The sequence below is a fragment of the Stylophora pistillata genome, chromosome 2 (assembly GCF_964205215.1).
Source record: "Stylophora pistillata chromosome 2, jaStyPist1.2, whole genome shotgun sequence".
In the NCBI taxonomy this organism is placed as follows: domain Eukaryota; kingdom Metazoa; phylum Cnidaria; class Anthozoa; order Scleractinia; family Pocilloporidae; genus Stylophora; species Stylophora pistillata.
The window spans coordinates 48,385,500-48,399,104 of NC_142520.1; the positions used below are offsets into that span (position 1 = coordinate 48,385,500).

The 13,605-nt window shown below is 39.9% G+C and overlaps 2 protein-coding genes across 2 annotated transcripts; both read right to left on the minus strand.

Annotated features, from left to right (window-relative positions):
* Nucleotides 1-1,639: 1,639 nt before the first annotated feature.
* On the minus strand, nt 1,640-4,976 carry LOC111319048 (uncharacterized). The gene is made up of 3 exons (XM_088750125.1): nt 4,643-4,976; nt 4,387-4,440; nt 1,640-3,171 (listed from the first exon to the last, which is right to left on the minus strand). Exons 1-3 carry the CDS (start codon nt 4,896-4,898, stop codon nt 2,873-2,875), a joined length of 609 nt encoding a protein of 202 aa, XP_088606251.1. The 5' UTR covers nt 4,899-4,976; the 3' UTR covers nt 1,640-2,872.
* Nucleotides 4,977-7,379: 2,403 nt separating this feature from the next.
* Nucleotides 7,380-11,355, minus strand: LOC148739994 (uncharacterized). Its single transcript, XM_088750126.1, has 2 exons — nt 10,838-11,355; nt 7,380-9,156 (listed from the first exon to the last, which is right to left on the minus strand). Exons 1-2 carry the CDS (start codon nt 11,091-11,093, stop codon nt 9,005-9,007), a joined length of 408 nt encoding a protein of 135 aa, XP_088606252.1. The 5' UTR covers nt 11,094-11,355; the 3' UTR covers nt 7,380-9,004.
* Nucleotides 11,356-13,605: the final 2,250 nt, after the last annotated feature.

Consider the following 13,605-nt stretch of genomic DNA (forward strand, 5'->3'; position numbering starts at 1 on the left):
GTTAATTGTTTGAATGAGTCTCACCTCATTATCAATCAATTAAGGGAACATTAGGGGCCGACCATTGAACTTTTGAGGGGGGGCTGTGGGTGATTTCTGGTCATCAAGAAATTTTTTTTTGTAGCAATCTGCTGGGCAGGATATTCTTTCGGTTTTTTTTTTTTTTGCTACACTTTTTCTGTTACGTTTGGGCTGCATGCAATTTTTTTCTTCCAACAAGCGCTTGCAGGAAGTTTTTTTCAAAATCACCCACCCCCTCCCTTAAGAGTAAATGGTCAGCCCCTTAGCTAAGAGAGTGAATTTCTTTGGAGTGCTGTTATTGTTTACTTGATTTGAGACGCTTATTAAAGAGTAGACGTCGAATTAAGTCATTTATCTAACTTAATACGGTATATCGAGCTAGCCATCCCTTTAAGAACATAGCTATTGATCTTTTTTATGTGATTCTACTTTTCGGGTAACTCTATCTGATTAAGAACCGTCTGGGAAAATCGGAAAAGTAATTCTTATGTAAACCGAGTCATTTTTTAGGGGATTGACCTCTAGACCGTTATTAGTTACCATACTGTCGAACAGATTTTGTTGAGCTTAGAAAACTCCCATTACTAGCTTAACCGCTTATTTTTGATCTGATTGAGCCCTTTCATTTTCTTTATGTAAACAGGCTAAACAAATTATGCCGATTGGTAATGAGTCTCCATGTCGAGTGTTTCCGGTCTCCCATGAGAGGAGCCTGAGGTCGAGAATGATATCGATGTATTATCATGAAAGAAAATTGTAACTCTAACTACCAAAACAGGTAGACTGTTTTTTTCGGAGACGCGAGAACAGTTGCCGCTGGAGAAAAACATATATTTGAATTAAGGCCACGTGATCTACCCTGACGCTTCAAACCTAAGCGCAACTGATCGCATTCCTTCACGTGCGCTTTTCCATAAACAAACAAGGAAGGTCTGACATCTGCGGTAAAAGCGTAGACGACAGCCTAAGATGTGTGATAATCGTTTCTATTTTAGCTGAAAAGAAATATCATAGAACACTTATAGCTAGATCATGTTGTATTACTAAACGAAAGCGAATAAACGACGACAGATAGCACAAGCGCGGGCAAAGAAATGTGAAGGAATATATTACGTGCGGAAAAGCAGTCTACTTCTTTCGGTAATATACTTAGACAACTTCTGCTAAACGAGGAATTTAAGAGGGACAGAATCTAGACGCGGCCGTATAGGAGTCGGCTCTGTATAAGTTTACAATTTCAAAATAACGTCGGCCAATCAGAAAAAGGCAATCAGCGTGACGGTTTCTGGCTGGCACATGAGAATCTTGCGACGCATTGCAGACGCTCAACTGTGGAATTTTGATTTTCCTCGATGGCTAGCTCCGGTCTGTTTAGATGGATTTTCGATTGGAAGGTACGAGGAGAATAGTGCATGTTTTGACCGTAAGGCTGCGAAGTTTGAAAGCGGAGCGATTCGATTTTCGGGAGGAAAATCGCTCGGGCGCTTGAACCCTTTCAAAACAAGGTTTCCACCCTTGTCTTTCTTTAGCGCATTACATTAACGGCGAAATCAAACTTATTCAAAATCGCTTAAAAAAAAAACATTTTTGAGGCAAAAGGACGACTATGCACCGCAGGTAAAGTAATTCGACGTTTATTTATCAATGATTTATGTACATAGTCAGCAATATATCACTCTAGGTGAGGCAAACGGTAAATCTGGTACATTCACTATAAAACAACGGGCAAAAACAGATTGTAGGGGCCCCCAGTGGTTTGCCTTCTCAAGAGTCTAGACTCCTTCATTGTTATTATCATAATCATTTAGTAAATACCTCTACATCTGTAATATCAATCTTATCAGTTTTTTGTTTGGCTATGGCGGGGTTTTTTTGCCTTAAAAATTAGTAAGCAGTACATAGCAACAGATCTGATTTAGTAAATATTGACGCAACAGTTTGAAACATCGGAGTCGGGATAAAGAGATGTGCATGAAAAGGGGGGGAGGTGCTTTGCTTGGTTTAGCTCTAGATCTGCGCTTTCCTCAGGTCCTCTTGCATCGAATTTAAACTTCACGAATTTTTTCCTATTACAAGTGAATCTCATGTATATGAATGGCAGTGCATGAATTCTTCTTCTTAGCCATTCGCTTCGCATGCTGGCTTGTCTTTCAGTATATTTACCCTGACCCATCCCCTGTCTTCTATCATTATTCATACGCAGTTGTGGAGTCGTCGGGAAGCAATATCAGGGGGAGGGAAGCATCCTCTTTTTTTCTCCCCATTTTCGCTTTGTCTTGGGCCAACAAGCACACTCTTTGATTTCTGCCCATTACCTCCCTTCGGGAAATTGTGTGTAGAAGAGAAATTTCTAACTGATCAATCATTTATCTCGATACTTTTTTTTACCCTATCGTTCATTTAACATGCTGTATTTGACTATTCTACCTAGCTCTATGAACTGCCCCTTATTTCATCATAAGACTCAACTTCACCGGAAAGCGTGAATAAATTGGCGGACTTGAAAACGTATCGGACTTGCAACCCTCCTACTTAGGCTGGTAGCTAAAAAATTGTCCCCTGGTTTCCCTTCCGAGAGCTGGGGTGTGTCGGGAAGAGCTTAGCCCGAGTAGAACTTATGGGACTTATGAAGAAACATACAACTTTGTTCCATCTTCCATCTAAGGTCTCTCTGTAGAAAGGAGTGACTTGATAAGTCACGTGATAATACCTATTCAGCTACTCATTAGTCATTACTATCATACACATTATCAAACAAGAGTAGCTGTAGTTTTCAGAAATGCATGGTGGCATTATTGTTTACCCCGAGTTGTACCGAAAGGTCATTTTTTGGGGGATCCTGGCCCATAGACTAGATTGAGCTGAAAGACGAAAGAGCGGACAATGCAGTCGATGCCGTGGTATTCGGGGACACTGCAGGAGTTAATCCATTGGACACCTGCATTGTGCTGGCACCAGAGACGTTGGAGCTCGCAAACGACGCCAGGGGGGTAGAAGCCATCTTGAAATTTGGCGCCGTCGTCTTGTGAAAATGTGAAAGGTTATAAGAAGTGACCTCAAAGGATTTCGTAGCCGTAGGCCTACTTTTGACTACTGTAGCTTCTGCAGAGAAGTAAGATAGCGAAGGAGTCCTCTCGACGGTCGTAACTTCTGCAGAGAAATGAAATATCAAGTATACATGTTACATGTTTAATTTTCTCTTATTTTCTAACTTCTTTACCCGCAGCCTCTCTTCAAAATGATTGAAGGTGTTTTTTTCGTTTATGTGCGATCACTTACAACTTCCGGTCACACCAGCTAGAACAAGAGAGAATATATCCGGATCATGTTTCCTTTTTCTCTCTTTCCTTTGCTTAAAATCATAAACATAATTTTAATAATTCAAACGGTAAGTTTGGTGGCACACTAGGTACTCACGGATGTTTGTTTGTTCTGTCTACCTTGCAAAAATCGAAAAGCTCAAATTAGTGCAATAAATATTGTCCAATTGAGGAGAAACCAATGTACATAATGACTGGACGCTAATGACCACGCAACTTTTTAGGCAGTACAATTTCAGTCTTCGTCATTCTCAGGCTTCGAACTTATCGAAATACGTTTAACTGAGCCGGTACTAGGATTACAGATTCTCTTTAATCGATGAGCAACACCGAAAAGTCATGAGACATCTGTGCGGAAGTGGACGCAAAATATTCAAACCTCTTGTCTAGGGGGTTCACAGACTCTCAAAACATTTGTCCGATTCCAACATTCCAATTACACTAAGGAAAGCTTCTTTGTTTGATTTTAGCTGCATGTTAGTTTTAAGCTTCAACAAACTGTACGTCAAGACGGATTATTTACCTAGTAGAAGTGAAGGCTCACCCATAATCTTTACTGAAATAGTTACGTTTGGAGTGAGTAAATAATTAAAAGTAATGTTACTCCTATAATATAACAAATCCGAGTTAGCTGGCCTGGAGTAACAGGACTTCAGTGCTATCATTCATTCATGCAGTCCATTCTTAATCGTTTCCCCTCGATTAACTATGTGCTCTGAGTCAGAGTGTGTCAAATGCAAACAAAAGAAAAGCCAGTTTATAACAGACTTCCTCATTGACAAATTTTGACTGCTTCTCGTTGACAGTGTTCATTTTGACCGTCTTTCTTGCATCATGTTTATCACGGCGCCATTATGCTTTGTGTTGTTAATTCAGTGATCAGCCCTCAGGCCTCGACTTATGAATTAGAATCTCTAATCTGGTCGAACTCAACACTTATATAAATATGATTCAGTTCCACGCCCGCAATCGATTCTAACGTCATCCATATTCCCATATGGATTCCATGACCAACTCTTCGATTAGCTAGAATGATTCTGCTTACCTACGGTCGACGTTCGAATGCTCTTTGTTCCTTCCCCAGTTCCCTCGTTCCCAGCTATAAATCAATCAATAAAGAAAATGAAGTACTCTGTCTTTGAAAATGAAATGCGAAAGTCACAGTTATCATACACACGGAAGATCGCACCATTTCAACTTTCAATCGCAACAATTTTCGAAATGCTGTTCAGACGAATACAACAAGAACTTCGAACATCCACTATTGAATTTATCATGAAACAAGTAAAGTAAATACTTACTTTTGTTTTTGCCATCGTCGCTATGTTCGTCTTTTCTCGTAAAGCGAACTCCGATAAGCACTGCTGCAACAATAACTATAACAACCACTATAATAACAGCACAAATTACGATGACCTTTCGTCGGAGTCTTGAGGGAGACTGTACTTGCACCGGACCGATAGAAGGATCCTGCTCGTCAACTATTTCTTCTTGGCGTTGTTTGCAACTGGTATCTTCGATTTCCAGTGGGGTCATTCGTTGTTCGTTGGCAGCCATCTCGAATTTTCTTAAATGGCGCTTCAACTTAGTGACCGCTCCGTTGCTAGCGCAACTCAACGCAACTCAATGCAACTCAATGCAACTCAATGCAATCACGACTGCGTTACTCACCTGATATTTGATATAAAAAGCAAGTGGAATGCAGGAAGTTGCCAATGAATACCAATGATGATCACTGAAAGCTCCACGCGCAAATCATTTCTTATTGGAATGTGTTCATTGCTCTAATTTATTTGGCATTTGGCAGAAGTTGACAAGCGTTCATCAGGAGCGCCTTGAAATCAGGTTTACATTCCCAATGAAAGGAATTAGTAGATTGCTGGAGTTTCCCAGGGAGCTGGTTACATAGTAGGTAGTAGGACACTGAAAGCAGTGGAAGATCCAGACCTTGGGCCAAAGGGGGAAGGTAATTTTTTTTGTATGCATGGCTACTGGTTTTCTTCCTTCCGCTTTTATTTTTTCCCAAAATAAGTAGGGGGTGGGGCCCTCGGGTCCTTCCCTTAGATCCCCATAGTAAAGTACTGTACTTCAATAAAGAAAAAATCTAAACCTTTAGTTTGGCATTACTATTAAGAGGGTCTCAATGGGGTGATGGCTTTTACAGCTAACCCGTTAAAATTTTGGCCAATATTAGCGGCTAACGGTTAATATCTTTCCATAATTGTTACCAGAAAATTTTTTTTCTAGGTTAAATCTTTTTACGACTTAAGGTTAAAATTTATCATTTTTTGCCCTTAACGGCTAATTTTTCGGCCGTTTTACGGCTATTGGTTTACCCCACTTTGGACCACTCAAGTAACCCTTCCAAAGGTATAGTTTGATTGTGGCTCCCTTAAGAACGCATCCCCGCAGATTCTTCGTATAGACGCTATGAGATGTCACAGGATGCTGGAGGCGCTTCATCGACTTAGAAAACTCCCATTACTAGTTTCACGGCTTATTTATAATCTGATTGAACCCTTTTATCTGCTTTATGTAAACGTGCTTGAAAAATTATGCTGATTGGCAATGAAGTCCCCACATCGAGTGTTTCCGGTCTTCCATGAGAGGGGTCTGGGGTCAAGAGTGATATCGATTTATTATCTTGAAAAAAAAAATTGTAACTCTTACTACCAAAAACAGACAGACTGTTTTTTCGGAGACGCGCGAAACAGTTGCCGCTGGAGAAACATTTGAATTAAGCCCACGTGATCTATCCCTGATGCCTAAAACGTAAGCGCACGTGATCGCATTCCAAGGAAGGTCTTATATCCGTGGTAAAAGCGTAGACGATAGCCTAAGATGTGTGATAATGGATTGGATTTTAGTTGAAAAGAAATAACATACAAGACTTTTAGCTGAATCATGTTGTATCCCTAAACGAAAGCGGATAAACGACGACAGACAGCAAAAGCGCGGGCAAAGAAATGCGACGGAATATTATTACGTGCTTATGCCTTTTGTGCTAACAACTTTTTAGTCACGTGACCGAAAACGATCGCCTTTGTCACTAAGAGCAACTGTCACGCACGTCATCGGAAAAGCAGTCTACTTGTTTCGGTTGTATAATTCTTTTTATGACAACTTCTGCTAAGCGAGGAATTTAAGAGGGACCGAATCTGGACTCGGTCGTATTAGCAGTTAACTTCTGTATAAGTTTACAATTTCTGGAAGGGGGTTGGGTGCACTTCTTTACTTATTCAATGATAAAAGTACCGAGATGGACGTAGAAAAGGCATTTTTGATAAGTTTTCAAAGATAACGCGTTATAAACTTAGTCACGTTACCAAAAACGATTGTCTTTGTCACTAACAGCAACCGTCACGCACGTCTCCGGAAAAGCAGTCTACTTGTTTCGGTAGTATAGTTTTTTTTTATGACAACTTCTGCTAAATGAGGAATTTAAGAGGGACCGAATCTGGACTCGGTCGTATTAACAGTTCACTTCTGCATAAGTTTACAATTTCTGGAAGGGGGTTGGGTGCACTTCTTTACTTATTCAATGATAAAAGTACCGAGATGGACGTATAAAGGGCATTTTTGATAAGTTTTCAAAGATAACGCGTTATAAACTTAGTCACGTTACCAAAAACGATTGTCTTTGTCTCTAACAGCAACTGTCACGAACGTCTCCGGAAAAGCAGTCTACTTGTTTCGGTAGTATAGTTTTTTTTAGACAACTTCGATTCTGCTAAACGAAGAATTTAAGAGGGACCGAATCTGGACTCGGTCGTATTAGTATTCTAGAAGTTCTGCGTAAGTTTCTAATTTCTGGAAGAGGGTTGGGTGCATTTCTTTACTTATTCAATGATAAAAGTGCCGAGATGGACGTATAAAGGCATTTTTGATAAGTATTCAAAGATAACGCCGTATAAATTTACACAAATAGGGACCTTCTTAGGAATGAAGAGGTGTCATAAAATGACGAAGGTTACTTCAGAAGAAAATGTTTCACACACTGAAATCACAGAAAACTTGCCGAGCATTCGTCCACAGGTCTACGTTGGGACACATTGACTCCGTTTGCCTTCTCTAGAGTCTAGATTCCATCATTGTTATTATCATTATTATTTACCTTAACATCTTTCATATCAATCTTATCAGTTTTTTGTTTTGCAATGGCGGGATTTTTTGCATTAAAAATTAGTAAGCAGTACACAGCAACAGATCTGATTTAGTAAATATTGACGCAACAGTTTGAAACATCGGAGTCGAGATGAAGAGATGTGCACGAAAAGGGGTTGGAGGGAGGGTCAGGCTTTGCTTGGTTTAGTTCTAGATCTGCGCTCTCCCTTGGTCCTTTTGCGTCGAGTTAAACTTCGCGAATTTTTTTGCTTTTACCTATGGATCTCATGTATATGAATACCAGTGCATGAATTCTTCTCCTTGCCCATTCGCTTCGCATGTTGACATGTCTTACACCATATTTACCCTGACCCATCCCCTGTCATCTGTCATTATTTATACGCAGTTGTGGAGTCGTAGGGTACCAGTGCAACCGTAAAAGAATGGGACGGGGGGAAGGAATATCAGAGGGAGGGGAGCATCCGTCTTTTTCCTTTCCCATTTTCACTTCGTCTTGGGCCAACAGGCACACTCTTTGATTTCTGCCGACGACCTCCCTCCCGAAAATAATGTGTGTCGAAGACAAAGTTCTAACCGATCAATCTTTTATTTCGTTACTTTTTTATCCTATCGTTCATTTAACATTCTGTTTTGGACCATTCTACCTAGCTCTATGAGCTGCCCCTTATTTCATTATTAGACTCAACTTTGCCGGAAATCGTGAGTAAATTGGCCGACTTAAAAACGAATCAGACTTCAGGGGTGCTACTTAGGCGGGTAGCTAGAAAATTGTCCCCTGGTTTCCCTCCCAAGAGCTGGGGTGAGTCGGAAAGAGCCTAGCAGGAGTAGAGCTTATGAGTCTTTTAAAGAAACATGCATTTATCACCTTCAATCTTAGATCTCTCTGTAAAAAGGAGTGACTCGATCACGTGATAATACCTGTTCAGTTACTCATTAGGCATCACTATACTAGATAATATTCAACAAGAGTAACTGCAGTTTTCAAAAATACATGCAAGGGCGGATCCAAGTGGGGGCACGGGGGACCCGTTCCCCCCCTTAATATGGCTTATTTTGGGTAAAAATATATACGCAGAGTGGAGAAAAGTCGGTGGGCGAACATACACACTAAAACACCCCTCGGGCGAATCCAGGATTTAGTCAAGTGGGGTTCGGAGAATTGTCCGAAGATATGCTCCCCCGGGAGATTTTGAAAATTAGGTCTTCGGAAACATGATATCCAGCATTTTGAGGGATAATTTAGGGGGTTTGACCGAACCATCTGAACCACCTCTGGATCCGCCCCAGCGCCTCCATTCCTTTGCTTAAGGTCTGGATCCGCCACTGACATAGTCGCATTGCTTCCCCCGAGTTGTACCGAAAGGTCATTCTTGGGGTCCTGGCCTAAGATGGGCTAAGATGAGCTAAGAGACGAGTTAGCGGACGATGCAATCGGTGACTTGGTATTGGAGGGCAGAAGAGTTGTTCCTCTGAACATTGTGCTGGCACTAAGGACATTGGTGCTCGATAACAACACCAGAAACTTTATTTATAGAACTTTATAAGGTAGATGTCACGTTGAGAAATGTCGTGGTTGAAGGGGTATAAGGAGTGACCTCAAAGGATTTCGTAGCCGAAGGACTACTTTTGACGATGGTAGCTTCTGCAGAGAAATGAGATAGCGAAGGACTACTTTTGACGGTCGTTGCTTCTGCAGAAAAATGAAATATTGTGTATACATGTTACATGCTTAATTTTCTCTTATTTTCTTAGTTCTTTACACGCAACCTCTGCAAAATGATCGAAGGTATTTTTTTTGTTTAGGTGCGCGATCACCTTCAACTTCCGGTCACACCAGCTAGAACGAGTGAGGATATATCAAGATCATGTTTCCTTTTTCTCTCTTTCCTTTGTTTAAAATTATAATAAACATAATTTTATCAATTCAAACCATAACTTTTGTGGCAAACTAAGAACTCACGGATATTTGTTTATTCTGTCTACCATGCGAAAATCGAAAAGTCCGAATTATTATTAAAGGCTGATAGTTTCGAAAGAAACTGTTTGGGGCTCCGTCGGTGCGAGTAACGAAATAATTTGGATATATGATCAAAGTTGAAGTGGTAAATTGGCCACCGTAACGATTACAAAAGCTGACGTTTCGAGCGTTAGCCCTTCGTCGGAGCGAAAGGGCTAACGCTCGAAACATCAGCTTTTGTAATCGTTACGGTGGCCAATTTACCATTTCAACTTTGTTGATATATCCAAATTATTTCGAATTATTATTAGTACAATTGTTCATTTGACGAGAAACCAATGATAAACTAGACTCTAATGACGCCACAACTTTTTAGGCAGCATACTTTTTTAGTCTTTATCAGTCTCAGGCTTCGAACTTATCGAAATATGCTTTACTGAGCAGGTACTAGGATTGCAGATTCACTTTAATTGATGAGCAAAACCGAAAAACCATAAAGAGACATCCGTGCTGAAATGGACGCAAAATATTTAAACCTACTGTCAGAGGGTTCACAGACTCTCAAAACATTTGTCCGATTCCAATATTCCAATTACACTTAGGAAAGCTTCTTTGTTTGTTTTTGGCTGCATATTAGTTTTAAGCTTTAACACATTGCATATCAAGACGGATAATTTACCGAGTGGAATTGAAGGCTCACCTATAATATTTACTGAAATAGTTACGTTTGGAGCGAGTAAATAATTAAAAGTAATGTTACTCCTATGATATAACAAATCCGAGTTAGCTGGCCTGGAGTAACAGGACCTACTAGCATTCTGTCATGCAGTGAGAAAGGTGTGTCAGTATCTAATGCAAACAAAAGAAAAGCCAGTTTATAACTTCCTCATCGACAAATTTCAACTGCTTCTCTTTGACAGTGTTCATTTTGACCGTCTTTCTTGCATCATGTTTATCACGGCGCCATTATGCTTTGTATTGTTAATTCAGTGATCAGCCCTCAGGCCTGGACTTATGAATTAGAACCTCAAATCTGGCCGAGCTTAACACTTATATAAATATGATTCAGTTCCACGCCCGCAATCGATTCTAACGTCATCCATATTCATGGTTCCATGACCAACAGTTCGATTAGCACACGCCTGTAGTTAAGCTAGATATTCTGCTTACCCACATTCGACGTTCAGTAAAGAAAATTGAGTACTTTGACTTTGAAAATTAAATCGCGAAAGTCACAGTTTTATCATACACACGGAAAGATCGCAGCATTACAACTTTCAATCGCAACATTTTTCGAAATGCTGTTGCTAGACGAATACAACAAGGACTTCGAACATCTACTACTTCGGCTACTACTTACGAATTCGGACATCCACTATAAATTTATCATGAAACAAATAAAGTAAATTCTTACTTTTGTTTTTGCCATTGTTGCTATTTTTGTCGTTGCTCGAAACGAAAGTTCCGATAAGCACTGCTGCGACAGTAACTATAACTATCACTATAATAACAGCACCAATTATGACGACCTTTGGTCTGGGTCTTGAGGGAGACTTTACTTGCACCGGATCGTTAGAAGGATCCTGCTCGTCAACTATTTCCTCTTGGCGTTGTTTGCAATTGGTGTCTTCGATTTCCAGTGGGATCCTTCGTTGTTCGTTAGAAGCCATTTCGAGTTTTCTTAAATGGGATTTCAACTTAAGCGACCGCTGCTTTGCTAACGCATATCAATGCAATCACGACTGTGTAACTCACCTGATATTTTATAATGGAAAGGAAGTGGAATGCAGGAAGTTACCAATGGGAACCAATGATGATCACTGAAAGCTTCCTACGCAAATATTCCTTGCAGAAATGTTTTCATTGCTCTAATTTATTTGGCATTTGGTACAAGTTGACTAGCGTTAATCAGGAGCGCCTTGAAATCAGGTCCACATTCGCAATGAAAGGAATTAATGAATTGCTGGAGTTTTCTAGTTTCCTAGGGAGCTGGTTTGCAAAGTAGGACACTGAAAGCAGTGGCAGACCTTGGGCCAAGGGAAGTGGGGGGGGGGGGACAGGGGGGAGGGGGGGAGACCATTTTTTTGGTGTACGTATGGCTACTTGCTTTTCTTCCTTCGCTTTTATTTTTCCCCAAAATAAGTACTGGGAAGTACTGTACCTCAATAAACTGAAATTCTAAACCTTTTGTTTGGCATTACTATTAAATATAAGAGGGTCTCGATGGGTTGATGGCTTTTAATTACGCCTAACGGTTTACGTTTTGGCCAATTTGTAGCTAACGGTTAATATCTCTTCATAGTTGTTACCAGAAGTTGTTTCAAAAGTTAAATCTTTTCACGACTTAAGGTTAAAATTTGTCAACTTTTCCGCTTAACGGCAAATTTTTTTGGCCTATTTATGACTAACAGTTAACCCCACTGAGACCCTCTATTGAAGTTTACATCCCACTTTGGACCACTCAATTAATCCCTGTTTCTCCTTAGGTTTCCAAATTCTCCCCATCCAAACTCCCAAAAAATCCCGCAAAGAAAACAACGAAGAAAAACCACACTTGATTTTTTCTCCTTTTAATTTATGGCGTTTAAATTAAGGTGGCTGAACACAGTTTTTGATACCTTTTTTTCTTTCACCACTTTCTCTAAAACCCTTGATCTCTCGGTCGTCAAAATTGGCAGCAAGCAAGTTAACAACCGAACTTTGTTTTTTTCAATAGTTAAGCTGACGTATATGCCGTTGCCATGGCGACATGAATAGATATAAATAGACAATTAAAATCGGTTTCGTTTCTTCGTAGAAAATCTAGTCATTAGATTTTTTTTATAATTTGCATGCAGCGAGCATGTAACGATACTTACAAGTTAACACCATTTTGCTAACAATTTAACAGAGAGATCTTTGATTATCCCTTGTTGAAGGTTCACTCGATTTTCTAGAATTTCCTTTTTTTTAAAGTCATTTTTCTTCAATACTCCAGTTACATATTTCCTGAAGTATTTTTGTGCTAAATTTCGTAAAATTTTAACGAGTGGTTCTCAAGAAATAGGCATATTTCCGAGAAAGTAATTTTCCATTCAATGGCAATTTTGTGACCTACTACGCATGCGCTGCATTTAACTGGTTTCTTTCGGTAACGACGAAAAAGCTGAGAATTGCTAGGTTCTTTGCACCGTTAACTTTTCTAACATATCTTTGTAATAAAAGATTAAATCCCTCTATACACTGCGCCAACTATAGGGAAAAGATAGCACAGATAGTGCTAGTACGTGTTGAGTAAATGAAATGACCGCTCTGTTGACGGCATGTTTGTTTTTTCCAATCCTTGTGCGCGCGCTGAATTGCATCAGCAAAAGCGCGCGCGAAAATTGTGTTCAGCCACCATAATAGCTGTGAAATGTTTAGCAGGCAACCGTGGACGATACTCCTACTCTTGTACGTTGGATCAGCGATGAGCTGATCGGCCCAAAATAACGAAAATGAAATATAGTGCTCCGTTATAAAATCTACTTATCTACGTCGTATCGGTCTTGCCTCTATATTTATATACCATAATAGCGCCTCCCGTCAATCCAGGTCTTTCAATTCTTTAACTGTCAATCAACAACATAATTAGTAACATAACTTCCGGCAAAACTAACTTCCGGTTCGCTCTTTTTATTCTATTTAATTCTTTTTTAATAATTCTTTTATAAACCGAAAGAACAGAAAATAATCCTTAACAACCCCTTCAAGGATAGTATGATTGTGGCTCCCTGGAGATTTTACGCATAGATGCTATGAGATTAACAGGAGGCGCTTCATCGACTTGCTTTGAAATCTGCTTTCGATATCCCGATTGGGGACGAAGCCGGAAAGGCCCTGCTTATACCTCGATTGGTCACTTGCTCAAGTTCGATAGAAAGTTCTTCATAAAATGAAAACAACAGCAAGAAAACAAGCAAAAAAGGAAACAACAACAGAACAGCAAATCGATGAAACAAAACAAAAAAAACAAAAAAGAAAGAGGAATTGGACTGGTGGTCTGCGAAACTGACACTCTAAACGGATCGGATGTTATTGAATGAATGATTCGTAGTTTCTGCACTGGAAGTGAGAATTTCGACCGTGGGGTCTGGAGCCAGTTCATGATTGAATTTTCTCACAATATGATCAACCGAAAAGTTTATTATGGAGTACTTGCTT